At 35.4% G+C, this 27,576-nt stretch overlaps 1 protein-coding gene across 2 annotated transcripts in view; it reads left to right on the top strand.

Moving 5' to 3' along the window:
* Positions 1-23,243, top strand: part of VGLL3 (vestigial like family member 3) — a 49,311-nt gene extending 26,068 nt beyond the window's left edge. For both annotated transcript variants that reach the window (XM_033091863.1, XM_033091854.1), the window contains exon 4: positions 17,012-23,243. In XM_033091863.1, the coding sequence (XP_032947754.1) occupies positions 17,012-17,055 (44 nt within the window). In that variant the 3' untranslated portion in view covers positions 17,056-23,243. The remainder of the gene's footprint in view (positions 1-17,011) is intronic.
* Positions 23,244-27,576: the final 4,333 nt, after the last annotated feature.

The raw sequence follows: 27,576 nt of genomic DNA, 5'->3' as shown, positions 1-27,576 counted from the left end.
ATCCCTGCACTGACCAGTTATTGGATGGATTTGCCCATGGCATTAGGCAAGTGACAACGCTGAAGGCAATTTCCAACGCAAGAAACAACTGAAAGGCATGAGCTGCCAACAGCAGGGGAAGGAATGTCTAAACACGGAAGGGGGAGGGATCAATGACCCATCACAATATCCACTACATGAGGCCAACAAAAGAGTAGCTCCTTGTCTATTTTTATGACTGCTTATAAAGCAACAGACATTTCTGCGAAAGCAAAGAAGGTAGGATAGTTGAGAAAAATGAGAGATGCGTTCGTTCCTCTCTACAGTCTATCTGACATTGACCTGTGCACGCAGCCCAAAACGGTAGCTCAGCTCAGGACTCTGCATCAATGGTGGCTACTGAGCAGCCATGGGAAGAGCCTGCTGCATTCAGGTGAGACAAGCATGAAGGTACTAGGCCACCAAAATGAAGGTCACTTTCACATTCTATTAGGAAACAGATAAATTAATGAAAGCGTTTTGAGAGCAACTTGATAAAGGATGTGACATTCTCAGTAGGGGGAAGGTTTAATAATTTTAGGTACATTTTTATTTTGCAGACATCTATAAGGAAATCTGGGAGGTTGAACATGACACAAAGTTTAATGACCAAAGAAAGTTTTAGAGTATCATGTATGGTGTAATCTCTGTAAAGGGACTGATAAAAATATTTAATGTTTTGCCGATTTATGCCATCTCCGTCACCACTACTCCATTCTGCATTTGTAGCGTAGAAACAGCCACAGAGGGAAAAAAAGAAAAAAATAAATAAATTAAATTGAGGATGGCTGTGTCCCAATAAAATTTTATTGATAGACACTGAAATTTGAATTTTGTATATTTTTCATGTGTCATGACTACTGCTCTTTTTTGTTTCCTTCTTTCTCAGTCATTTAAAAATATAAAACCCATGTTTCCATTCTTAGCTCATGGGCTATACATACACAGACAATGGGCCTGATTTGGCTAATGGACTATAGTTTTCTGACCCCTAGTATAGTCCCATGTGTATGGTTTTTATTTATCTACACACACACACGCATATGTGCACCCGCACTTCCTCAGTGAAAATCACTGGGAAATATATACCCCCCAAGTTTTAATGAGTAATAATTATTACTCCTGATAATTAGTGGGCATCCTGAGCTTTGAAGACACACTGTCTTATTTTATAAGCCCACTTCTGTCACTAGCAGCAGGGCTTTGAGCAAATTACTTAACCCCCTGGGCTACCTCAACTTACCTTTAAAAGATGTCTCTGGGTTGTTTTGAGAATTAAATGAGTTAATGAGTAAAGCATTTACAAATGTGCCTTGCGCATAATAGGTATTCTATAAATTTTAGTTAATCAAAGGGAAGGTGGACAGACCCTCACTCTTTTTCACTTTTAAATTATTATTATTGAGCTATATTTCCTATGTCATATACTACACCATTTTAAGATGTACAATTCAGTGGTTTTTAGTATGTTGATAATATTGTGCAACTATCCCCACTGTCTAATTCCAGAACATTTCTATCACGTCAACAATAAACTCTGTATCTCTTAGGAATCACAGCCAAATCCTCCCACCCCCACCCCCTGTGACCTGGCAACCACTAATCTACTTTCTGCCTGTATGAATTTGGCTGCTTTGGACAGTTCATGTAAATAGAGTCATATACGTTTCCTTTTGTGTCTGCCTGCCTTTACTTAGCCAGTGTTTTCAAGATTCATCCATACAGCATGTATCAGAATTTCATTATTTTTTAAGGGTGGATATATGCCATTGTATGGATATACATACTACATTCTACGTTTTGTTTATTCATTTGTGTCTGTTTTTTTGGCTAATAAGAATAATGCTACAATGAACACTCATGCACAAGTTTTATGTAAACGTATGTTTTCAATTCTCTTGGGTATATACACCTTTATACCCAGGAGTAGAACTGTGGGGGTGAGAGAACCTCACTTTTTATTTTATATATTTCTGTATTTCTTGAAAGTTTTTCAAAGAACATTTACTGTATCTGTAATTAATTTAAAAATTGTCACAGACTCTAGTAACAGGGTAGAGATCTGGGGATTTGTAGGCAAAATTCTTCCATAAGAATGAAGTGAGTGAGAGGGTCCATCTTCTCTGAAGGGCACAAGCTGGGGTGAGGACAGTGGGGTGCCTCAGGCACAAAATCTAAAGAGACACTCCTTCTCAGACTAGTGCATGCTAATGCCTCCTTGAAATTTGCCCCCAGGGTGCCTCGCCCCCCTCACCCTTGTTCTGGCCCTACTTTGCTGTCGTGCCTAGTTGGCTTTCACTTTTTGCTCCTTGTGTTGCATAGATACTATATGCACCACCCAGATTCAGGTCCCTTAGGATGGTCAGCGTGTTGATGCGATTGTAGGGCACCTGTGTCTGCCCCGTCCTGAAAATACACATCTTGACAAAAACGCTGTTTTCCCAAATCCCACATTAGGCTTTCCCCTTTTCCTTTAGGGGTCTCAAAAAGGGTTCCATGGAACAATAGTTTCAGCATGTGATAATAAGAGCTTAACTGAGGAAAGGAAAGGTCTATGGTGAAATGTATTTGTTAACGTTGCCTACCAGATACTTCTTTTTGAGATCACACTTTAGCATGTAAATTCTTTAGTAAAGAAACATGTTAAATTTGAATAGGAGATTTTTCCACTCGGATTTTCTTTTGGGCATATTTTTGTTTTTAGCCTACTTATTAACTTCTCATGAAATGTTCTTTGGGAAATGCTATTTATCTTGATTTCCCCTCCCATAATAAAAGCCACAGTTTTCAGTTTTTATCAGTAACTTTCACTGACATAAAGCTGCTGCAGAGAAGTGTAGGTTAGGAAGGGTAAGTGAGGCTGAAGATAAATACCTGGAAGGGTAAGATGAAGACAGAAGGTTATCGAAGGATATGGAGAACTAACTTCAGGAAGTTCAGAGCGTTGTACTGGGACCCTTCATGTTCAGGGAGAAGAGAGTTAAATGGAGGTGTATTTGTGATTATGGTACAACATATTATTAGATATGCATATATGAATGTAAGAAATTGTCTCTGTATCATAATCAGGTTTTTTCGAGGTGCTGTTAAGTGAATTCTGAACTACTACTCATCTTTCAGTGGCTATAACCATACAATGCATATCACTGAAACCCTGTCATTCTTCTTTCCTATTATTGGCAATAATTTACCCCAAATAAGACACACAATGTTGTATACCCAACCAATTTGAATTAATTTTTTATTAAAATTTATTGGGGTGACAATTGTTAGTAAAGTTACAGAGGTTTTAGGTGTACAATTCTGTAGTACATCATCTATATATCACATTGTGTGTTCGCCACCCAGAGTCAGTTCTCTTTCCATCACCATATATTTGACCCTGTTTACCCTCATCTATCACCGTCTTCCCCCCATACTCTCTGGTAACCACTAAACTATTGTCTGTGCCTATGAGTTTTTGTTTCTTCATCTGTTTGTCTTGTTCCTTTGTCATTTTCAGTTTTATATACCACATATCAGTGAAACCATATGGTTCTCGACTCTTTCAGTCTGATTTATTTCTCTCAGCATAATAATCTCAAGATCCATCCATGTTGTCGCAAATGGTGTTATTTCATCTTTTCTTATAGCAGAATAGTATTCCGTTGTGTATATACTGTGTTTCCCCCAAAATAAGACCTCACCGGACCATCAGCTCTAATGCATCTTTTGGAGCAAAAATTAATATAAGAACTGGTCTTATATAAGACCCGGTCTTATGTTATATAAGACCTAGTATTATATTACATTATACCCAGTCTTATATTATATTAAAATAAGACTGGGTCTTGTATTAATTTTTGCTCCAAAAGACGAATTAGAGCTGATGGTCTGGCTAAGTCTTATTTTCGGGGAAACATGGTATACCACATCTTTATCTAACCATCTATCGAAGGACACTTTGGTTGTTTCCTTGTCTTGGCCATTAATTATCAGAGTAATACAAATAATAACCACAATGATATATTACCTCACACCGGTTAGAATGGCTATCATCAACAAGTCAAATAATAACAAGTTTTGGAGAGGCTGTGGAGAAAAAGGAACCCTCATACACTGTTGGTGGGAATGCAGACTGGTGCAGCCGCTATGGAAGGCAGTGTGGAGGTTCCTCAAAAATTGAGAATAGAATTACCATATGACCCAGCAATCCCTCTCCTGGGTATCTACCCAAAAAATCTGAAAATATTTATTTGTAAAGAATTAATTTTTAAGCAAAGATGTGTTAATGAGGTCTTTTTACTGAAATACAGAGTTGACTTTATTTATAACTTCTACTTCATCTACTGTATTTGAATTTACCAAAGGAAAAGGAGTCATGCTTTGTGGTATGACTTCTTTTTTATAAACACAAGCTGCTCATGGTTTGAGATTGTTTTCATCTCTAGATCCACAGATTTATTTTTTTTAGGGTCCCTCATTTTATTTTAGCTACAATTTTTTACAATTTTTTTTTACCTTGAATAATGTCACAATTACTCAATATAAAATGTACATTAAAAGTTTAGAGTTGAGGTACACATGCTTTTTATGCTATGATACATTTAGGTAGGTTAAAATTAAAAACCAAAACAGAAGAGTATTTTGTAATATATCACAGGTTAAGGAAATCTGGAGCTTAAAGGGGATTAACATATTGAGATACCTTGTGGCTTGTCAAAAAAATTGTCATGTGAACATTAGTTACACATTTGCATAAAAAGATTTGATGAGTGAGTGAATCATTATATGATTCTACCCCAAACAATGATTATAGCCAGGTATTAAACATTAGCTTGTTTATCTCTCCCCAGGGACCATGCCTTCAGATATCAAGTGAAATCAAGATTATGTATCATAGAATGGGACATTGATTCTTGCTAGACAGAGAAAAACAAAACTACAATAGAGACTAGATCTACAAATTACTCACTAAACGTAGGTTGCGAAAATTTCCATAAGCACAGGAAGCTGTTTCTAGTATTCTCTCAGGTGTTGAAGCATAAACTGAATTATTTCTGAAGGGACTTTCATACTGATGGGCTTGATTAACCTGTGAATAGAATTATTCTGTTAAGAAATATGGAGAAAAATTTTTGAGGACTTAAAGTTTGATAATAGATATTGAGCACTGGGCACCAATGGGGAAGTTGGGAGTACACAAGTGTCCTTCTTACCTATTCTTTTTTCTTCATAGACACTTATGTTTGATAATATCATAAATGTAGATTCATCTTGAATGGTTTTTTGAATGGTTATGGTATAAAGCTTGTAAACTACATTTAAAAAAATTCTGTCTTAATCTGAATCTTTTAATCTGAATAGTTTTTGAAAGTGCCTTCATTTGCAAGCTATGAAAATTATATTTTAATGAGATTTAAGTTGAGATTATTATTGCTTAAAATTGTTACATAGTGTTCACTTTGCAATAGATATATTAAACTAGTTCAATTGTTAAGATCCTGGTGGTCAGTCTTGCTCAAAACTATACAGATTTTTACATTACGGATAGCTTTTATATTGCTATCCTTTAGTAGAAACATATACTCATATATCTTTGTTTTATCAAATGCAGGGAATAAAAAAGCAAGGTGAAAAACAGCTATGCATTAGAGCAGCAAATGGACAGGCAGTAGCTCTCCATGATAGAGGGATGAACATCAAGCTACCACACACTTTTTCTATCCCACCTGTAAATTTGCCATCTTGCTAGATCACATCTCAAGACTCATGCCTTCTTGTAGGTGCTCTGGTGCTGACAAGCCTGGACAAAAAAGACTGAGCTTGCACGAAAGTTCTCAGAATAACCATGTTAAACTATTATAACATCCCCTTTTAGAATGTTACTAATTATTGAATTTCACTAAGGATAAATAAGAGGATTAAAATAATGTATACTTATACCCACTAACATCTTGGAAATTATTTGCAAAAAGAGACTAAAAGAAACCAAGAGCAACCAACCTAAGATATTTGAATATTTACTTCATATTATAATGCTCCCACTCGAGGCTTTGCAATGAGAGAGAGATAAGGTAAATTTGGAGAGAAATCATTGGAGAGTCACAGTAATAATTAACAGGATAGCATGATTTATAGAAAATATGAAAGCACTAAGGTACTTTTCACCCTAGAGAAGAGAGGACATCAAAGTAACGTATGTTAAAGATGGTCATCTAAAGACACTCTCAATCCTTTCTACTTCCACCCATCTGATGGAGCATATATTTCAGTTGTTAGAATTCTGAAGGTTATTGGGTCAGTCAGGATAGATTCATTGAAGTCTATCCTGACATTACTAATAACTTTTATAAATGATGAAAAAGTTAGGAAATGTTCTTTGCTGGGGTGTTATACGATAGAATAGGTATAGAAGTTTACTTCTAATGATTTGATTTCAGCAGATAGACAAATTAAATAGTATTTTTAGATAAAGCCAGCCATAAGACTCCATTTTTTTAGTGGCAGTTACGCTGTTTCATAAAGTTTTGTAGGTTTCTGGATATTTACCTTCAGGACATTATCTCACTTAGGATAGTTAAAATGTCACAAGGCAATAGTTGCAGATTTTAAAAAAAAGTACTAAGCAGAATGTTTAAAAACTAATACTTTCTTTGGACTTTTTAAAAAGTGTGTTATGATTTGGTAGCAATAAAGACTTTAGCAGTTAACAACCAGTTGTTTCACACTTTCTGCAAAACTTTTTCTTATGTCATAAGCCTATTTTTTCACTGAGAGAAAAAAAAAAGAACACCAAAGGTGTGTTAAAATATTTATGCACTCCTGAATGACATTAGTTGTATAGGGCACGTGTCCAGAATGACAATTTTGTGACCAGAAGGGTAATGGAAACCATCTTTGAGATGCATGCAATATGCCAGAGAGTGAGATCTGCATGAAAAGGACCTGGATGGTGAATCACAGAGAGAAATGCATTCCAGAGCACTGCTGTCAGTGTTGAGTATCCCTGGCTGGATTCTGCAGGACCTTAATGAAATTCCAGTGCTACCCCAGAGCTCTGTCGATCTTGTCCAGGCTCTCTTCTGGGCCTTCATCCATAGAATGGTGCCATATGTCACAATGCCCAAAGCATGGGGAATTTCTCTTACAGATCCTCCTCGTATCTTACAGGACAAGTTCAGGAACCTTCTGAGAGGAATCAACATGTTTTAGGATGCACTTGCTTAATAATATAAATAATCACGTGTACGTGTGTGTGTGTGTGTGTGCACATCAATTTGAATCCGTGTAAAATATAAAATACATCTTGGTTCAGGGAAAAAGCTATTTCTCATACATTGCTGGTGGAAAATTAAGAAGTTGTAAGCTTTTTAAATAAGTAAACTAGAAAATGTATGACAGTTTTAAATACTCATAAACTTTGGCCCAGAATTCTTACTCCTATGAATCTGTGCCACATAAATATAAGCAGAAGCATATGAGAATATATGTACAAAAATGTTTATTGTGACAATTTTCGCAGTAGCAAAAAACTGGAATCAGGTGACATCAAAGGGGATGTATGAATTATGTAAGAATTATGTTCTGTGTGGTATTGCTGACTGAAAAAAAAAGATGCAAAAGAGCATTTATATGCACTTCTTATAAAAATGAATGACAAGAAGTGCTGTATGTGTGTGTGTGTGTGTGCAGTGTGTGCGTGCACATATTATTCAACGAAAGCAGAGAAAACTCATTTGCCAACATGTGTTTCCTTTTAGGGCTGCAGGTATTGGTCACTAATTGGAATTTAAGGAGGAGAGAGGGAGGAAAGTTTAGAAGACAAAACATATTTTTTATGTATGTATGTGCATATGTATATGTGTGAAACAGAAAGAGGGAAAAAGGTAGGAGAGAGAGATTGATTTTATTAATAATTTATTCCCACCTCCAAATCACTTGGGGGCCCATAAGAATGATGGTCAATATAGGGAAGTTTAATCTTTGCAGAGATGTAGAAATGTGTGTCCAGAGATGTTTCTGGGAAAAGCAGAGGACCAAAATGTAGATTCTGCGACCCATATCACCACTTAGCTGTATTATGTTGACCAAGTCTCATAACCTCTCAGCTCCTCCTCTTTCTTAGATGCAAAATGAAAATAATATATCGTTCCCTAACAAAACTGGGAGATTCCAATGAACTAATGTCCATACATGTGTTTTCTAGATGGTGATACATGGTGCAGAACTAAAGCTCTCATTATCCTCAACAAGTATGGTGCATTTCAAACAGAAAAAGAAATTCACACTAGAGATGCAAGGCAGCGTGAATAATTGAGATGCTGGCTTTAAATGCCTCTGCCACTTCCTGACTGTATCTAACTTAATTCATTTCTGTTCTCGAAGAACAGAAACTCTTGTATTGGCCATACAATGAAAACTGGGTGCTTTTTATTGGGTGGGCAGACAATGGGATAGGTGGAATAAAGAATAAAGGAAAGGATTTGAAGACGTATCAGGATGTACAACTTCAAGGAATTTTAAAACATAGTTTTCTCTGTATAGAACACTCTGCCATGTGGAATGAGAGGGTACTAAATATATATATATATATATATATATATATATATATATATATATATATATGAAATTTTCATATATATATATATATATATAATTTTATATGCAGAACAAGGAAGTTAGACTATGCATGTAATTAAACTCACCCAAACTCCATTAATACATGCTAATTTTTAAAAGTTGTGAACTAAAAAACTAATCCATTTTCCATTCTAGTATTATTTTTATAAACACATTTTTACAGATAGCTATATACATTGGGTAGCACCTCTTGCTTTCTGAAATGTTTTCTTCAAATTTGCAAGCAAAATTAGGCAATGCCATCATCTTTTGATTGTTTCTTAAAGGAGTTGTCATCAACCAGCTGTGGTTAAGATTGGGGACTTTTTTTAAAGTAGAAAAGTATGTGCTTGCCTGAGAGGGAAACTATAGAGGTTGAAAAAAGCTCATGGGTAATTCTAGCATGGCTCTAAAAAAGAATCACTCAAAGCATTAAAGCCTGTTTCAGAGGTCATTGTCTTTTTTATCAGCAAATTATCTTTTTAGTAATGCCTTGCTATTTCTTGCATCACATGTAAGGGCACGGCTAAAAGAAACAGCTCAAAAGAAGAAGTCTGTTTTAGAACGTGTCCCCAGACAATTGTACTTTAGCTTTCTAACAGGCTACAGAGATCGTATACAAAAATTCTATATGGCCTGCGGAATTTACAGATTCTCTTTATTCTCTTTCAGGCTGCCTAACTCTTCTCTTATTGTTCTATTTATCAACAATATAAGGTTTCACAAACAGTTGTCTGTGGCCAGCATGTTCTGAATTCCTTGGCAAAAAGACGACCAAAAAAAGTCTTGAGAGAGACCGATGCGTTTTCATTTGGACACAGCCTAATACACTGGAAATTTATCTTCACAATTTTTGTCAACCACAGGCATGTGTTATAATACTTATTTTTGTGGCTGCTTTGTTTGAGCAGTATCCGATGAGACTCAGCATCCTCATAATCATTGAAGTTCTGTTTATGTTTCCTTGGATTCGACAGACTTTTCTGGAAGATGTCAGAGAGCAAGCTTATGCTCACGTCACATATAAGTGAGATGAAAAATTACTTATGTCAGTGTAGAATTGATGTATACGCAACATATCTCATTCTTACTGAATATTTTCCACTATGTTTTGATTTAATGGAGAGGTTGATTACTTAAACCAAATGGGCATAAAAATAGATTTGTGTTTCTGCAGTTCTAAAGTAATTTATAAAATGTTTGTGTCTTTGAATAACCTGTACTCCCAGGTACAGTGTTGCCTGTGTCAGTGTTGTGTCCCTAATTATTTTTTCGTGGGTAAGCAGTGGATCCAGATTAGCTCTTCTTCTGGTTGGATTATCTATTTTCTGGATCATAAAGCTGTCACTGCATAACCTAGAAACCTCTTTAAAGATGCATGTTTGGCTGCATTTGTTATCCAACAGATGTCTGGATAGTCAGAATCTCTCGAGAGTACTATAACTTGTGGTTTCAGTTACAATAAGTGATCCAAGCATTTTTTTGGATTTGCTCCTCTCCAGTTCGGGGAGAAAAATCTGTAGAAGAAATTACAGAGGGTGTTCCATTTCACTCTACACCACTCCCTTTTCCCTTTATTCTTTGTCTCTGTCTTCAAAGTTTCTTTATATCTGCTTTTGAAATCGAGGTCACTGAGTTGGTGAGCAGTGTCTGCATTCCATATTGCACCTCCTGGTCCCCAGCTTCTCTCACCCAAGAGCTTATCACGTTGACATTCAAATTTTGAGTACAGTAAATTGCTGTCTTGATCAAAAACTACCTAAATCTGTGATTTATATTTTGCATTTGTCCACAAGGTCAGTTTAAAACTGACTGGTTCAGATTTGTAACTCCATACCCTGGAGCTTAAAGTACTTGCCAGTTTCCCTTCCAGCGGGGCATTTTAACATGCACAAGTCTGAGGAAATGGATGTCGCTAAAAGCAAAGGCTGAAGATTCTGTGCCTGGGCGGGTCTGTGGTTTGAGAGGGAGGAAGGTTCTGAGACGGCAGACAGAGGACGGTGTCTTGCCGTCTGGGTCTGGAAAAACAGCAGCCGCAGGAAACACCTGGGCACTAAATGGCTTGTCACCTGCAGTGTTTGCCTCAGGTGTGCAGGTGCTGTGCTTCTCACAGTAACTTAGTAAATTGCGGTCTACTAGTAACGTCAGGTTCAGTGGATTTTACATTTCTAGTCCTCTTTTGAATCTGAATGTAAAGATATTTTGACAAGTTCAGACAGTTTTCACCTCATTGTTTCTGACAGTACTACTACAAGGAGATTTTAAGTCAATTCTAAATGTGCCTCAAGGAAACATCTTTATATACAGAAAAAAAAAAACCACATACAAAAAAACCTCTCTCTGCTAATAAATCATTATGCTGTCAGAGTTAGGAATGTCTTACCATTGTTTTAGTGTGTAAGAGTTGTAATGATGTAGGATCATTGTAAAGCAGGTGTCACAATAAATTTAATCTTTGTTCTGGTTCAAGAATACATCTTATTTAGGATGATTTTAAATAGAATTATTGTCCAACATTTAAATACTAAGCATGGAGGTACTTACTACTCATCAAACTGGCAAAAATATTTGTAATACATGAGGAAAAAATGCTAATATACTTAATATACAAAAAGCAGTTAGAAATCAATGAACAAATTCCTTTCTTATAACCATAGAAAATTGGCCAAACACAGAGGAAGAAATGCCATAATCGCATTATGTTCAGCCTCACTAATACTGAAAGAAATGCAAATTGAAACAAGTAGATACTTTTACTCTGCATAATAATAATAAATAGTAAACAGATATGAATACATTGGTACAAACTTCCTGAAACATTTAGCACCCACAATGAAATATGTCAATGTAAATGTACATGAACGCTTGTAATCAGCAATTATACAAACATGTCAGGAATCTGTCTTATCTACCGAAATATTCACAATGTGAGTGTGTGTATCCAAATGATGTACATCTAGAGAGAACTGGGTAAATTACGGTGTAGGGTAAAACAAGGGTTGATCTACATACTGATGCAGAATAGTTTTCCGAGATAATATTGCTGGGGAAATAAGCATGTTGCAGCACAGTATAAATAATGGTATGAGTACATATGTATATCCAAGTGTGCTCAGCAGCTTGTGTGATGACAGGGGATATTACGTAGAACTTGTAGAACTTTTACTTTCTAAATGCTCCATAACTTGATTTTTAAACAAGAAATCTATGATGTTTTGAAATTTTGAAAAATGTTTTAAAAAAGAATAAAGGGAGGTCTCTATGGTGGTCAAATACGATCTATCTTGATATGGGCCTGATATGAAATCATAGTTCCCAAACTGGATGTCTCTAGCTCCCCCCCCCCCACACACACACAGTGTTAAAGTGCTACCACCACGTAGATCTCATTTAGAAATTCTTAACTGGCATTTAAACTGATTGCCCCAGGGCGCAGACAAACAAATGCAGTTGTATGATCATTACCAGTGATAATTTTATAAAGTAGGAGAAGATAACAAGACTGTCTCTAGCAGCACTTTGTGATCATTTCTCAATGTGACAGTCAAGTTGTTAGAGGTCAAGTTGTTGGTGAAGGTTGGATATTCTGATATAACATCCCCCACAGTGTTGAATATATTTATATTTGTAATGAATATGACTTATCTTTATTAAAGTAGGGATGAAGCAGATGATTCTTTTTTTTTTTAATGTAGGAATAAGCTACCAACTTTTTAGTCTGATAGTCAGCATTCTAGTTCAAAAGGGTTTCTAGACACTTCATTCTGTGAAGTAAAAAAGTTTATATTTATTCATTTAAGTGCTTTCTTTACTTTTAGGTCATAAAATATTCTACCCACTTTCAGGTTTTATGTTCCTCTCTTTTTATCAGTAGGATGTTCTCCAGTGTACGGTTACCACATTACCGTACTTTTTATCTCCAGCAATAAAAGTAATTGGAAGCATATTCAACTTACTTAAGAACTATAGCCAATGGTGATTCAAGTGATTAAGCTTTCTTAGAAGGAGGATGTGCTTTTCTGGTGGACATGACTGTTGACAATGAAACAGTCCCCAAAACTCAGGTGTGCCGGAGTGCAACGTTTTCAGTAACCCAATTTTTTATTTATTTCTTCCCATTGTCAGAAAACATAACCTCATTGATTATAAGTTTTCTTAGCTCAATCCCATGATATCTCCATTGTGTTCAGTTGAAAACATTTTCCCATTTTGAGATAAAACCTCTTCTCAGATTCTCCCCTCAGTTTCTCTCCGGGATTGTCTCAGTGCTACTGGAGTTAGTTACATCACAAAAATTGTGAATTAAGTTGTTGCCGTCTGATTGTTGGCCTTGTCATTTCCATCCTATCCTGGCCTTTGTTTCCAAGCATATACCGTCCCCCCAACTGTGCCTCTCCTGCATTCTCTGCACAGTGCTCCCCCTATAATGACCTGTTTAATGTGAGTTCAGCTTCCTAGAGTTGGCGATCCCTCCAAGGTCCTTGAGAGGTATGCCCCACGCCGTTTCTTCTGCCTGGGGTACCTACATCGTAGCTATTCAGGACATACTGGCAGGCCCACCAGAATTCTCTCTGAGCTAACTGTGTACTCTTCGTGGTGGGCTCATGGGAACTTTAAGATCTTTTCATAAGACACCTAGGAGTTGAGAGAAATTAGAGCGGGGGGAATCTGCAGCCTTTTCATGTGTGGACACACTCTGCTACAATCTCTACTTCCTCATGCCCAGAGCCTTTTGCAAAAGGTGAATCTGTGACTCTGTTGCCTCCCAGAAATCGCAACTAGAAAATGAGAAAATGAGTTATGATGCCTTGTTATACAGACAGATTCTTCAAATTTTATAGGGAAATCAAATTATGATTTTTTCCTTGACCGAGACTTCTAATTATCCTAAATTTATTTTTTATGTTCATACTTCCTTTGTACTCTTCTTGGGTCTGTTGTTTTTATGTTTTCGGGTTTTTTTGTTTGTTTTTTTCCTTTTCTTTTGGTGGTCAGGTGGTAGTGGTGGTGAAATTGAAGGGAGGAACTGGGTCTGTGGGCTGACATTTCCATTTAGGTTTTCCTCTTAAATAAATCCCAGACTCTCAAACTCCGAAGCCAATGATGTGATGTCTTTGTTTTTGGTCCATTTATGACAACCTCCTCATAAGCCAAATGGCTACCCTATGTCTTCAGTATTCACACGGGGGAAGTTTGGGGGACAGGGGATGGTTTTGTATCAAAAACCCTATCAGGGGCATATGGCATATCCTATTACATGATCAAAGTACATAGTTCTCATCCAAAGTATAACAAGCTACTGTATAATCATTTACTACGTCTTAGGAAAAACATTGAGGATGTATAGTTAAAAAAAAAAATCACGAAGAAAACTATTTTGTTAATTTTTACTGTCAGTTCTGTTAAATCAAGATGTTTCTACACAGTGCAAAATAATATTAAAAATGCATTAACGTTTCCTTGAATTGATTTTATGAAAGAATTTTGATTTGGGGAGTTAGGGAAGTATGGGCTAGTGACACAGCCTACAGCCTACATCGTCCATGTAGGGAGAGGCGTAGACCTTGTGGTTAGGACCACTGACACTTTTATCAGACCACCTTGTTTTCCTAGCTCTGCTACTTGATAGTTGCATTAACTTCTCTTAGTCTCACTTGTAACATGGATATGATCATAGCATGATTGGAGACATTGCGATAATTCATGTAAAGCACTTAGCACAGTGCCTGGCATATTCAGCACTTCAGATGATGTTCACTAACATCATTTTTATGATTTTTATTTTCCTTTCTACTGCCAACCTCATGGACTAAACAATAAAACCAAAACTGAGTTTCTAATATCAAGAAGATAAATATGGGTGATTTCAGACAGCCAGTAGGGAGATTTCAGGATATGTTACAAACTTATTTCACATGGGTTTGAGTTAGGAAAATGAAAAGGCCAAAAAAGCCTGAATAGGAACAAAATTATAGTAGTGGATTTTGTGTTCTGGTAAGAAAATTTAGGGAAATCTCAAATATATGCAGACTACATAAGGCTCATGGATTAATGATTTTGTCCCCTTTAACCCTTGTTGGGAAAACTAAATATACTGGGTGAGTCTTAAATATTATAATCTACCCTCATCAATTGTCAAACAAGAAAAATCATAGCCCTACTTCTCTGTTGCAACTTACCACTAGTAGGATCTTTTGAGTGAGGTTGTTCATTTTTCTTGTGCTTTACTGAGGCCTATTTTGAAATTTACAGGTACGAATACCTGGTAATTAAAGCACAAAGAAGCTAAACCACAAGGACCGCATTAGATATTTAATACATGTCAGGCCCTAGATGAATTGATTTTTTAAAGGGTTGCATCAGAGTAATGCAAAGACTTGGGGGGAAAATATTGAAGAGATGAAGTTGTAATGAGAGAATGCCTTCTGTTTCCTTGGTTGGAAAATGTGGGGCTATGTTAAGTAATCCAATTCTTGTCCACAGAAAAAGGCTAACATGATTTTGAAGGAATCATATGTCTTTGCAAAACAAAGTAGGGATTGCCTTTATTTAAGGGGGAAAAAGACATTCAGACCACTTGATGATTCCAACACTATTCATGAGTGCCGTGCTGACATTCTATAGATTGATGGAGCCTTCAAGTGTGGAAATACTGAGTCATACAGAAGATGAGACGTTGTAATAATGAAAAAAATATTTATGCAGTAAGCAGATTGTCATTTAAGGTGGTTTCGATTATAAGAGTCACCCAACAGAGACAATGTTAGGCTGTAAATTATTCTAACCACACAGTCGTTTGAAGGCAAACTTAAAGTAGACCGGTGTGCCCCAAATCCTTTTATTTATTCTTCCTTCCCCCTTCTCTTTATCCTTCTCCACTTTTTTGAAAGGGGAAAAGAAAACTATTGACTCTGTGTCTAAACATGATACTAGTACACATGAGGAAAAAAATGAAGGCAGACCTAATCTTCCTTTAGGAAAGTGTTGCTTTTTCCCAGTACACAAATGCTATAGGACATAGATAGTGACTTGTGGTTCTGTGAGTTGCTTCTTTGCCTTCTATTTGTGTTCTCTCCCTTTATGTAGTTTGTAGATTGTCTTAATGTCTCCCGTCAACGGCTGACTAATTGTGTCTGTTTGTGATGTTACTCATTGTTTTATAAAATTATTTGACAAGTTGAAGGGACAAGAAATGAAATCAGTACAGCTGTTTTAGTAACAATTACAGTTTAAAACCACATTGGCTCATTTAACCATTCTATTTCTGACATCCAGCCCAGACTTAACAACAGTTTTAGATCAAGGATCGAGAAGACAGCCTGTGATCCGAGCACCCCCACAAAGCAATCAGGCTGTGTTTCTCCCCACTTATTGAATAGACTTACCTTCATGTTTTGGTATTTGGTGTCAAACCAACTAAAGAGCAGCCATTATCCTGAGTCTTTACTCTTACAAACAATTAGGCCTCAGAACAAAAATAAAGGAAACTGAAGAAAGTGACTTCAAGTGGGTGTAGGCTGAAGGAGTTATGCTAACTGCCCAGATCAGCAATTAGTTGATTGACTGACTATCTTAGAAAGAAATCAGAGTCACATTTTTTTATGTTTCCTCTTTGATAAACTTTTCCCTAATCATTTTATCTTTGAGTTGGAATTTATACATGTTCACACATTTTCCTTTTTTCACTATTCCTTTAAATGTATCTATAATTTTTATCGCTATGAAGTATGGATTTTTTTATAAGCCATCTTAAATATTTTCTGGACGAAAATGTGATAAAAATAAATAAATTTATAAATAGACTATAGGTTTGCACTATTAGCTATGAACCAACTATGTCTGTTTTACTAACAATACTAGAGTCAGTTTTTAACCATGATTTATAGCAATTCCACTATGGAATACATTTGAAAGTAACACCAGAATTTATTCACTACTTTAGGCCCAAAAGTATAATTTTTGTTGCTGAAAAGTATTAACTGAAGTGCTGCATGAATGCCCCAAAGATTGGTTACAAGGTTTTCCCACAGTATCCACTCCCTTTGAAATTAAAAATAAAAGTTAGTTAAATTTTTATTTTATTTTACTTTTATTTTATTTCATTCACTCATACTCCAAGGAAATAAAGCCCACGTGGAGTAACGATATTGTACTGTACAAATAACACTGCTCTAGTCTAGAGTTTTTGTAACCTACTGTGTTGGTTGGCATTTAGAAAATTGTGACCTCAAGCACAGAATTTCCTTAGAGCTCCAGTGGTCCTTAGGCCATACCGCATAGTTGCCTATCTGGTCCTTTTGGTTTCTGTACCCAGTGCATTGTAGATTATGCCCATTTTTTAAAGGTTACGTGTATTAATGCTTTTCATTTTCCTCATTGTCACCTTTTCCAGGTCTACAGCATCAAGACAAGAGTAAGGAATCACCATGGTACTGAAACACAGTATTATCAAGTCAGGTTGGAGTGTGAATCCACAGGCCCATTGGGAAAAGATGCTGCCAGGATTTTCCATTCTGCAGTGGGACACGGTAGACATGGAAGTACAAGAGGAAGTGTCAGCCAGCTGACTTGGGTTTGGAGCCTTTTCTTGAGAAAGCAGAGTGGGTCTTAGACATTGAAGAAAAGCATTTTTGTTTGTTTGCTTTTTTTCCCCTCATCTGAGCCTTTGCCAACTGTGCAACTCTCTTTTTATTTTTGTGTTGCTTTTATCAATACATGGTTTAATTTTTGTTTCATTTTGATTTTTTTGAACCAACCACCTTGTCAGGAAAAGATGAACCACAGATGAAAATGCTCATTCTTTCAGGAATACAGTGTGTAGCTCTACGTGCATCTATTTTTGTAGACATACAGAAAGTTTGATTTAGTATTGATGGGCTATTTTTGAGGGATGTATGTTTTTTAATATTGTAAACATTGTTAAGTTCTGTTTAAAGAACTTGCTCTCAGAGAAGCACTGGCAAAAATGTTTAAAATGCTTGTTTTTAAGATGTCTGTGATATGCTCTATGCTTTCTAGGTTACCTCAAGTGTTTGATAGTTTCTCCTTTTTACGAAAATAGCACCATAGCTAAGCCAATATAGTATTGTGTCACATTATCTCAGAGAAGATTTAATTCCATGCTAGTTTACTTAGCTTTGAGTTATATGTATAGCTTCAAAAGGAAGTTTTTAATGGCCACACTAAAGAAAGGATATTTCATTACTTTGATTTCTCCCAAAGAGGTTAAGAAAGTTTTGCATAAACTTTCAATCAGATGGAGAGTTTGCCTAGCACATATAATTCTTTTTCTAGTCCATCCGACTTTGATAAATAGAACCAGAGTTTTATCAAACTCCTGAAAAAAAATGCATTTAACCATGCTACCTTTGAGTTCCAGTGATTTATTTTCCTTGTTCCTAATTATTCGTTTATGGCCATTTTTAAGGTCATATTTCAGTGGACTTTTTTTTTTTTTTTCCTGGAGATAGTTTGAAGGGATAATATTTGGGCAAGTACTAGACACATCACAAAGACTTTAACTGAGTGGCTGTTTCTGATAATGTTACCTATCATTGTGAATTGAACCTAATATACTGTATATATAATATTTTAAACACAGGTTTTTGCAAGTCTTTTTTTTTTTGGTTTAAATCTGGTTTTAGTTGATTTAATTTTAAGAAAAAAATAGGGAAATTGAAGTTTAAATTTGGATTTATTGCCACACTTACTGAAATTGGTTTAATAAATTGACAATTTATTATTTGAAATTTATTATTGAAAACCCTGGATTCAACTTAACATGGCCCTCAGAATCTAAATCAGGTGAAGATGTAATTATCGTTAAGACCCTACTAGGAAAAGATTAGGATTATGAAAGTAGCAGTTAAAGACATTTTAAGGGCTTTTAATGCAAAGTCTGTTCTTTCTTTCAGCTGCTTCCAGAGATGGGTCATGTTAAAAAGTTAATGTTCTATAGAAATTTTTATTTGGTAAAAACATTTCTACAATTTTCCCCATCCCTGTCCTCAGCCACATGAAATACAATGTTTAATGAAATACCACTTTCAATCTTAAATTGTATAAATCACGTATGTGAATGTTACAGATATAAGAAAGATACAACCTCTGCTTAGCTAGGCAGAGTTCTCACAGATAAACTTCAAATATTTCCCTTAGCTCTATTTTACATACTAGTTTTCTTTCCTGATGCATCTCATGCGTTATACATCTATAACACTGTCGTACTGTGTTCTCATCACTTCTTACAGTGCTTCTTAACCAGACTCTCCTTAGCATAATATACACATTTTTACCTAATGTGAGATCCAAACTTAAAATGTCGTCCACTCACTAATGATATCAACTTGGATTTCTAGGGACTGGCTTGGTTAAATTATCTATATTTTGATTTACAATTTGATTTGGTACAATTATTTGTAATTTGCCCAAATCTGTGGAGCACAAAGCTGAATGAGTCTGTAAAATTGGTTTCATCTTGTGTCCTCCTGAGTTTTCAAAGACAAGTATTTGATAGTTCACATAGGATGACTCACTGAGGATTATTTATTTTTCTCCTGTAACCTATTAACTTCCTTTGCATTTTCTCTTAGAACAGTGGTGTACTCCATCCCATTCAGATCATTCAAATTGGACTTTCCCAATTTAGAGAAGAAAAGTACTCACTCTCTGCTCCTTTCCTTATTCTCTACTGAATTGAATTGAAAGAGAGCAGATGATTCGACAGCTTCACCCTGAAATGAGACTGTGCCCTGTGTGACTCTTGGCAACTATAAGATGAAATATTCCTTTGCTCTGGAGGCCCCCCCAAAAGTTGGGGACCTGAATTCTGCTTTCCACAGGAAAGATTTGTAAGTGAGCTGTTCTGCTGAGAACAGGCCCAGGTGTTGTTGGCGTATGGCAAGGATTAGATCCTTGATATGCAAAGAGTGCATCGAAATCTCAGTACAAAGTGAATGAGTACATGTTTTCTCTGTAATGATCTGGCATCCCCTTGTTATGATCATATTAATGTTACCAACAGAAGTTATAAAAGAGGATGAATTGTAATTTAGCATGATATTCTGAATTTACTTTAAATTTAAAATGCTAACACTCTCTGGGTCTGGTTTCCTCACATCAAAATGATGCTGTAGAACTTTGTTGGCTTTACAGTGGTACCTCAGTTTTCAAACATAATCGATTCTGGAAGTCTGTTCGAGTTCTGAAACGTTTGAAAACCTAGGCACAGTTTCCCCATAGAAAATAATGCAAAATGGATTAATCCATTCCAGACCTTTAAAATCAACCCCTTAAACTTCAAATTTAGCATGAGTTTTACTATCTAATCATACCATAGATCTATAAAATTTACAGCATTCATAAACCGAAATGTTCGTCAACAGACGTTTGAAAACTGAGATACTACTGTATTGAGAACTCCCACTTCCCTCCCTAATTTCACTTGGAACCACTACACCTTTGACTAATTTACAAATGAGACGTTATCCAAGCTTTCTAAAAATCTGTGAGTTAAATCCTAGAAAATCATCTCATTTATTTGACATCTAATCTATGCTTCCTTCCATCACTAAACTACAATGAGCTAAGGAACAAGACAGATCTCAGCAGGTTATTGGTCCCTCATTGTTTATTTGAAAAAGAGTCTCTAAACTTTTTAAAAAACGATGTTTCTTCTTAAGAAGGTTAACCATCCCTTCTAAATTCCTCCTGTAATTTTTCACCTTTCCCTTTCCTCTGAAAATTACTTACATAATTATTTTAAGCAAAAATGGCCAGGATTGCTCTCAATTTTGTAAATGACAATTAGTGGATTGCAAATAATTGGGGGATTATTTTTTTTAACTTTATAACAAACTTAAAAAAACATTCTAGACTGGCATAAAACATGCCGTGGAGGAGTTTGTTATTCATTATGCAAATAGTATTTGCCCATTCCTACTTTAAGACCTGTAGAACATGTGACAGAATCTATATAGCTTTTACATTTGCTATCTGGTTTTATGTTACATTTGTACTTTAAACTGGCAATCAGAAACTATTTTTCAAGAAACTGCATTTTATTCCTTACTGAGTGTCCCTTTGTTAGATAATATTTGCCAAATTAAGTCAATGAGGCAATGGCATTAAGTGATGGAAAAGAAAGTATGTATGTGTAGAGTTGTGACTGGGGGTTGAATAGAGAAGCAGAATGAATTAATGGAAAAAAGCATTGGCTTGGGCATTAAGGCATTCTCCAAATTCTAGCTCAGCCACAATAAGATGTGTGTGATTTGGGGTTTCGTTTATTTATCTCCTGAATAAGTGGGATAATAATACCTAACTGGCTGGCTGTGAAGGTTGGAAATTATACATATGATCAATCGTCTGTCTCATAGTAGATGTTTAATAAATGCTAGCTATCACACGTGTCTATCAGTTGAGTAAGTAGATCATAAAATTGAGCTCCCAAAATGTCTCTTCTCTTTACTCTCCATACCCATTTCTGTAGCAATCAAATAGATACATGACTGTGCTTTTCCGTAACAAATTATTGCAAGATAATTTTTGCCTTCTACTAGGTGTTGAAGATAAAATGTAAATTTATTAATTATCTCTAATATTTTAGTGTGCCATTAATGAAGGAAAATAAGTTAACCTCTTAGTGGTATGTAGGTCCAACTCTGAATTTTCTTACATATTCTAAAATTCTATTCATTCAGGACTGTATGGATTATTTTCTCCAATACTAAGGCAACAGTTTCATTAAATTACCAAAGTTTATATTATTCAGTTATATTTTGGGCTTTCTTAGCACCTGGAATAAAAACATCTTTTGAAGTTATCCAGTTTTTTTTTTTTTTTTTTTTTTTACTTGCCTTGGAGGAAAAATTGCAAAATATGGTGGAAAAAAATCATCCGCATGAAAAGGGGAGGAAAAAAAACACACAACCCTTTACGATCTCAGTCAGCAGATTTACTCTACTTCAGAAAAAAAGAAACAACTCTATTGGAAGCAGATGTTGACACTGTGTCAGTTATTGAAGATGGAAAGAGTTTATTTGAACCGTTGCAGTTACAAAGAGGTATTGATGGCAGTTAGAATTCCTGTGATTGATCACCTTCGCAACAGACAGAAGGGCAGCAGAAAGCAGAAACTGTTTGAGACCAAGATTGAAATCAGCCTGCCAGTTTTAATATGCAGGACCTTAAGGACACAGTTTTTGTTGTTGTTGTTGTTGTTGTTTTTGTTTTGTTTTCTTTCATTCAGGATAAAAGAAACATCTTTCAGAAAATGTAAGGCTTGTTTGAGAAAGAAATTAAAATTTATTTCCTAAAGTCATGGCTCAAGAGCCCTTTAAATCTAGTATTAAAACTATTATTAAAATTGTTTTAGAAAAATGAGGTTAAAGATTCAGTTCAATGATGTATGCTGAAGACGAATATGGAAACTACACAAAAGTGGATGACTCTGGTGATGGGGTATGGGTGGGGCCTGCAAGGAAACGTCAGTCTCAATAGCTTCAAAATGTTAATTACCTTCCTAACTTGGTCATGGAGGTTTGTCACAGAACAGACTTCCAGAATTTTTCTGTAGGTTTTTTTTTTTCCTTTTAGTGCTTTCTGGGAATTTTGCCTTATACACTTTTCCAAATTATTCATTATTATTATTAAAATATCTTAATTTTCTCATTTCTTTTATTGTCCATTGTGCTTTTTGTTTAGTTGAAAAATATATAGTTTTGCATAACTGATCAAACTAGTTCTCTTGAAATTGCAAATTAATTGGATCCAATAAATTTATCACAATCCTCCTTTAAAATTCAGAGAAATAATAAGAGTAATATGACAATTCTGTTGTCTAAGTAAACAATGACACCTTTTAGAAAAGGGTTGGTCACTATCAATTAACTTCCTTTTTAACAGTGTCTGGACTACTAAATTTTGGCCTAAAAATAACTTTTAGAATACGAGATTCTTTAATTAGCTTTTTTCATTTATGCATAAGATGTGAACTTTTCTAGTAATATCTCTTTATACTAATAAAGATGTACATTTTTCCATGCTGTGGCTAAGACAAAAATTAATAATGATTATTTACGTACTTGATTTAATTCCTTAGGATATTTACAATCTTAGATATAATATCTGATTTAAAAATACTATTCCATAAATTTTTCTGGATATACAATATAGGGAAACGTTTCCATGTGAATTCATTGAGTCATTTTAAAGTGCATATATTGAAAGGAAAACATGGATTTAACTTGTTTTCATCTTATAAATCTAGATAGGATCATATACTTTCATTAAAAAAAAATACACAGTATGGTGAACTTAAAATTTGTCACTTGATTAGGTAAACTGAAACCTAATGATAGAAATATTATCTTGCAATATTGAAATTCCAGATCTGTTAGTTTTATGAGTAATTTCATGCTATCTTAATTTTATATTTCCAGGAAGACAAATTAATTAATCTTAATGTCATTCTCGATTTATTAAAAAATATATATATAATTCATGAAACGTTTAGCTTTACAAGCTAATTATAAAATCATATGTTTTTTCTGTTTGTCTTGGGGATGGGAAAAAGATGTTTTCATATTTCTATTCACTTTTCAAATGCAGGTCTTATACCTATGTGTCGATGATATAAGATAATCAAGGATTTTGTAATAACAGATGTCATCTTCAATTTGTTCAATAAATAATTTAATGTGAAGTTAATGTTTATATTTAATGTAGCTTTTTGGTTTTGTCTGAATTTCTTGACAGTTAACTAAAGCTCTCTGGTTTTTTCTTATTTAATTAAGCAACTTATAAATATCTTTGGAAATTAAAACATCATAGTATTTTTTCTTTGTTTTGTTTAATGAGGTTAATTTTGAGAGCCAAAGAATGGATATGTTACAGTGAATAATGCATTATAAAACAAGCGTTTATAATGGAAGAGCAAGTGAAATGAGCTATATTAATTACATAACGACAGGAAGCTTATGAACTTTTTTAATACAATGCTTTAAAGTTATCAGTTCATTCTTTGGGAGAAGTGTATTTTGTTTTGTTTTTACATTTGTTGGTACAGAACTTGGTATAAGTAGTATGGAAAAACAAACAAAACTTTCCTAACAATTCATTGACATTGAAGAAGTACACCTAGAAAGAAGTCCATGACCTTATATTTTTAAAGGAAGCTGGAGTTTCCCTACATGAGTCTAATGTTTTATTAAATAAAATCTTCATTGTGAAAGCGCAAAGCCTGGAAGTCAGTATTTAAATCAGTAAACCCTCCAGCATTACAGGTAAAATAATTTGGCACAGACTTCTGAACAGGCTGCCATATTTAGACTAGACTACTGTTACGGGTTTTCTATGGATGCTGTAAACACTGACCACAAATTCGGTGGCTTAAAACAACATAAATTTATCTTAGGGCTCTGTAGGTCAAACATTCGGCCCTGGTCTCGGTGGGCTAAAATCAAAGTGCCAGCTGCATTCATTCTGGATACTCTAAGGGAGACTTTGTTTCCTTGCTGTTTTCAGGGTCTAGAGTTCTTGGCTAATGTCCATTTTTCTGTCTTCAAAGCCTGTAACCGCTGGTCAAGTCTTTCTCACATGGCATCACTCTGACCCTCTTTTGCCTTCCTTTTACATGTTTGAGGACCTTTGTAATTACATTAGCTCTACCTGGATAATCCAAGATAATCTCCCCATCTCAAGGTCCTTAAATGATTGCATCTGTAAAATCCTTAAATGTTAGGTAACATATTCACAAATTCTGAGGATTAAGATGTGAACATTTAGTGGGGGAGCCATTCTACCTACCACAATTACTATTAGATTTCAATTATTTATTTTTTTTATCAGTCTTGTAATCTAGGAGGATTTACTATGTCACTGGAACTAGCAAAGCTTGTTCCATGTTTGCCGTGCTCATTTGTGTAGGATTCATTTTCATTCACTTAAATAACTGCATATGAAGGAGATTCTTGTTGCTATTTCAAACATTTCACGTGGTTATTGTAGTGCCTTGGGATCCAAAGGGTTATGTGGTATTTATTTCAGACAGGCACTCAGGGGGGTGGAGAGCAGGACATCTGGTGCAGATTCTTCCTAGCTGAAGTGTGTTTTCTTTGGGGACAATCACTACCATTTAATTGTTTTGCTTCCTTTTTTGGGAACAGATGCCCATCCTGTGATGTTCTAAGTCTCCAAGCATCTCATTTGACCTGCTTATCCACATTTAACTAAATATCTATATATGACCACAGTGACGTGGTAAAGCTTTTACATTTCTGTCTACGTTGAATCATTACATCTGTTATCAGTTAAGCAGTGGAAAAACTGTTACGGAATGCAAACATGTTTTGATACATTCATTTAATGTGTAAAGTAGGTACCGATACTCTAAAATGCGGTTGATCAATAAATGAGCAAGACTTGATTAAAAACAACACGCGAGCACAACTGTTTTACTTTTCATACCAAGTTTGGCTGTGGCTGAATGAAAAACACCGGCGCTGATCTTCACTTTGCACTTGTACAAGAGACTATTTGCAGGGAGCCAAATATAGCAGCAGAGGATTTAATATCTTGCCAAAAAATACAAAATCTGTTCCCCTTTAAGCACGACACTCTATCCTTTTCTTGTGGATCTTGCTAAAAGGGAAATATAGTTTTAAACAACCCCATTCTGAGGGAAGTTTCTTAATCTTTAACAAATGGGCTGTGTGTGGTTTTGTGGTGTTTTATGTTTCCAAAGGAAAATGGCTATATGAGAAATCTATCCAGTGTTACCATTTTTTCTTACAAAAAGACTTCTAAATCAAAAATGAGAACCAACAGCAACAAGGAAAATCACACTTTGGTGTCTTCAGGACTAACGAGGATCACTGAGTGATGATTTGTGTTTCATTTTGTATTGAATCAAAAATAATTTTAAAAATTGGCTTCAACCAACAACCAGGTGCTTTCTTTGCCTTAGAACATGGCTGTTTTGCTCTGTGTGTTGTCTGATAGGTAGCTGGAGTAATCCAGATTTCTCCAAAATGTGGGTAATGACAGTGACTCTTCTGGTCGACTTATGATGTATATACAAAAATTTTAAAACAGTTTTGTAAACATCACCAAGAAAATAAGCTTTCCACAGTAACAGCTTTACCAGACATCTCCGTGTGGGATTTTCAAACAAACACAAGGCTGTTTGGAAATACTTGGTATATGTAAATATGCAAAATATGCTGAACAGTGCTAACAGCTGTAGGGTGTACACTCTCATCCTTGAGCAGAATATTTTGGTGGCAGTGGTGGTGATTTTTTCCATCTTTGCTTGTCACCGCCCCCCCCTTGTCTCCACCCACTCCCCCATCCACAATCTTCTCCAAAAGCACATACTTCACACCCTTCCCCCCTATTTCCACACGGCCTCAAAGAGAATCATTTCAGTAGATTCCCACTGGAAAAGGTGGGTGGTGCCTTCAAGGAATGTGTGAGTTACACAATGTTGTAAAGCCTGAGCTCTGGGAAACTTGCTTGCACTTGCTCTGACACCAGCCTCGCACACAGCCCAGACACTCCACAGGCCAGATTCCATTAAGGCTTGTCATTGCAGGGGAGCGAGAGTCTAGTTGAAAGTGGCCTCCTGCCATGATGATCCCAGAGATCACAAAGTAATCATTTTAAGTGTGTGCTATCAGGTTCTGTAACATCAAGACACTCATTCATTTATGAAAATAAGCATACGCCTTTCTGCCTGGAGCCAAAAAGGAAGGGAGGACCCAAGAGAAAAAGGAAAGTCTCTTCTCACAGGATTTTGACAGATTGAAGGTTTGGAGACGAGAAGGTAGCAAATGTGGAGAGAGAATCCTTGGGTCCTCAGACCAGTTTCTCTGGTTATTTGTTGATACCATTTGGCCCCATATTTCCTCAGTTTCCTTATCTGTCAGGTGAAGATGAAATAAGAAATGTAAACTCTTGAGAAAACTAAAAATACTGCATAGATACAAAGAGATAGGAACTGGTATTTATTAAGTCTTCTATATTCTATGAACATTAAGAGAACTTATCTCAAAGAATTCTCACCAATAGCAATATGTAGATAACACAGCATTATTTGGGAGGCTGTTAGCAATATATTTAAAAAAAAATGGAGATCTGAATTTTAATGATGCTATTTAGAAGCTGTACATCTTTGGACAATTTCCTTAACTTCTTTAAATGTCACTGTGTTCATCTATAAAATGAAGTTAACTATTTCATTTAGTAACTATTCCAATATTTAAAAGTAACTAATTCATAGAATTGTTATGGAGATTAAAGTATGTCAATCATTTAGCACTAAATACTATGGATTTTTCCTTTAATCTTATTTTTTAGTAATTTTAGGGAATTGAGGAAATCATCAGTTAAACACTTGCCCGAGGATATTCGGCTTACAAGTGACAGAGTTAGGATTCAAACTCAGATTTAACCAAAAAAAGAATCTTAGAGCACCACACTGGCCTCTCCTCCCCTGTAAGTTTTTGCTATTGTCCATCTGAACTTCTCTGCTGTGAGCATATTTTAATAATCTCTTAGCCAACTGGGATAAAAGAGACAGTAGGAGGAACTGACAATGACCAGAAAGAGGAGGGTGCTTTAGAAGGATGAGCAACAGTAATGTAGCTTATATGAGCCAAAAGGGTTATGACAGATTTTGCAATTGCAGAATAATTTTTGTAACTTGGGGATACAAAATAAATTCATTCAACATATTCTTCTGGTCTGAAGGGTCATGGTTATTTTTCCACTCAGGTCAACCTCAAATCTCATTAAAATAATGAATAATGGGTTGGAAGAATTATAACTTTTTGTGTTGACATCTTGTTTTTTATCTGAAAATGTCAACATCCTAATATCTTTAGGGATGAGTTCGTGTTTTGTCTGCTAAAAAACAAACAAACAAACAAAAATCAAAATGACACTTTAATCCTTTTT

Source organism: Rhinolophus ferrumequinum, chromosome 2 (assembly GCF_004115265.2).
Source record: "Rhinolophus ferrumequinum isolate MPI-CBG mRhiFer1 chromosome 2, mRhiFer1_v1.p, whole genome shotgun sequence".
Lineage (NCBI taxonomy): Eukaryota > Metazoa > Chordata > Mammalia > Chiroptera > Rhinolophidae > Rhinolophus > Rhinolophus ferrumequinum.
The sequence above is the reverse complement of the archived record's forward strand: the minus strand, read 5'-3'. Positions and strand labels throughout refer to the sequence as shown.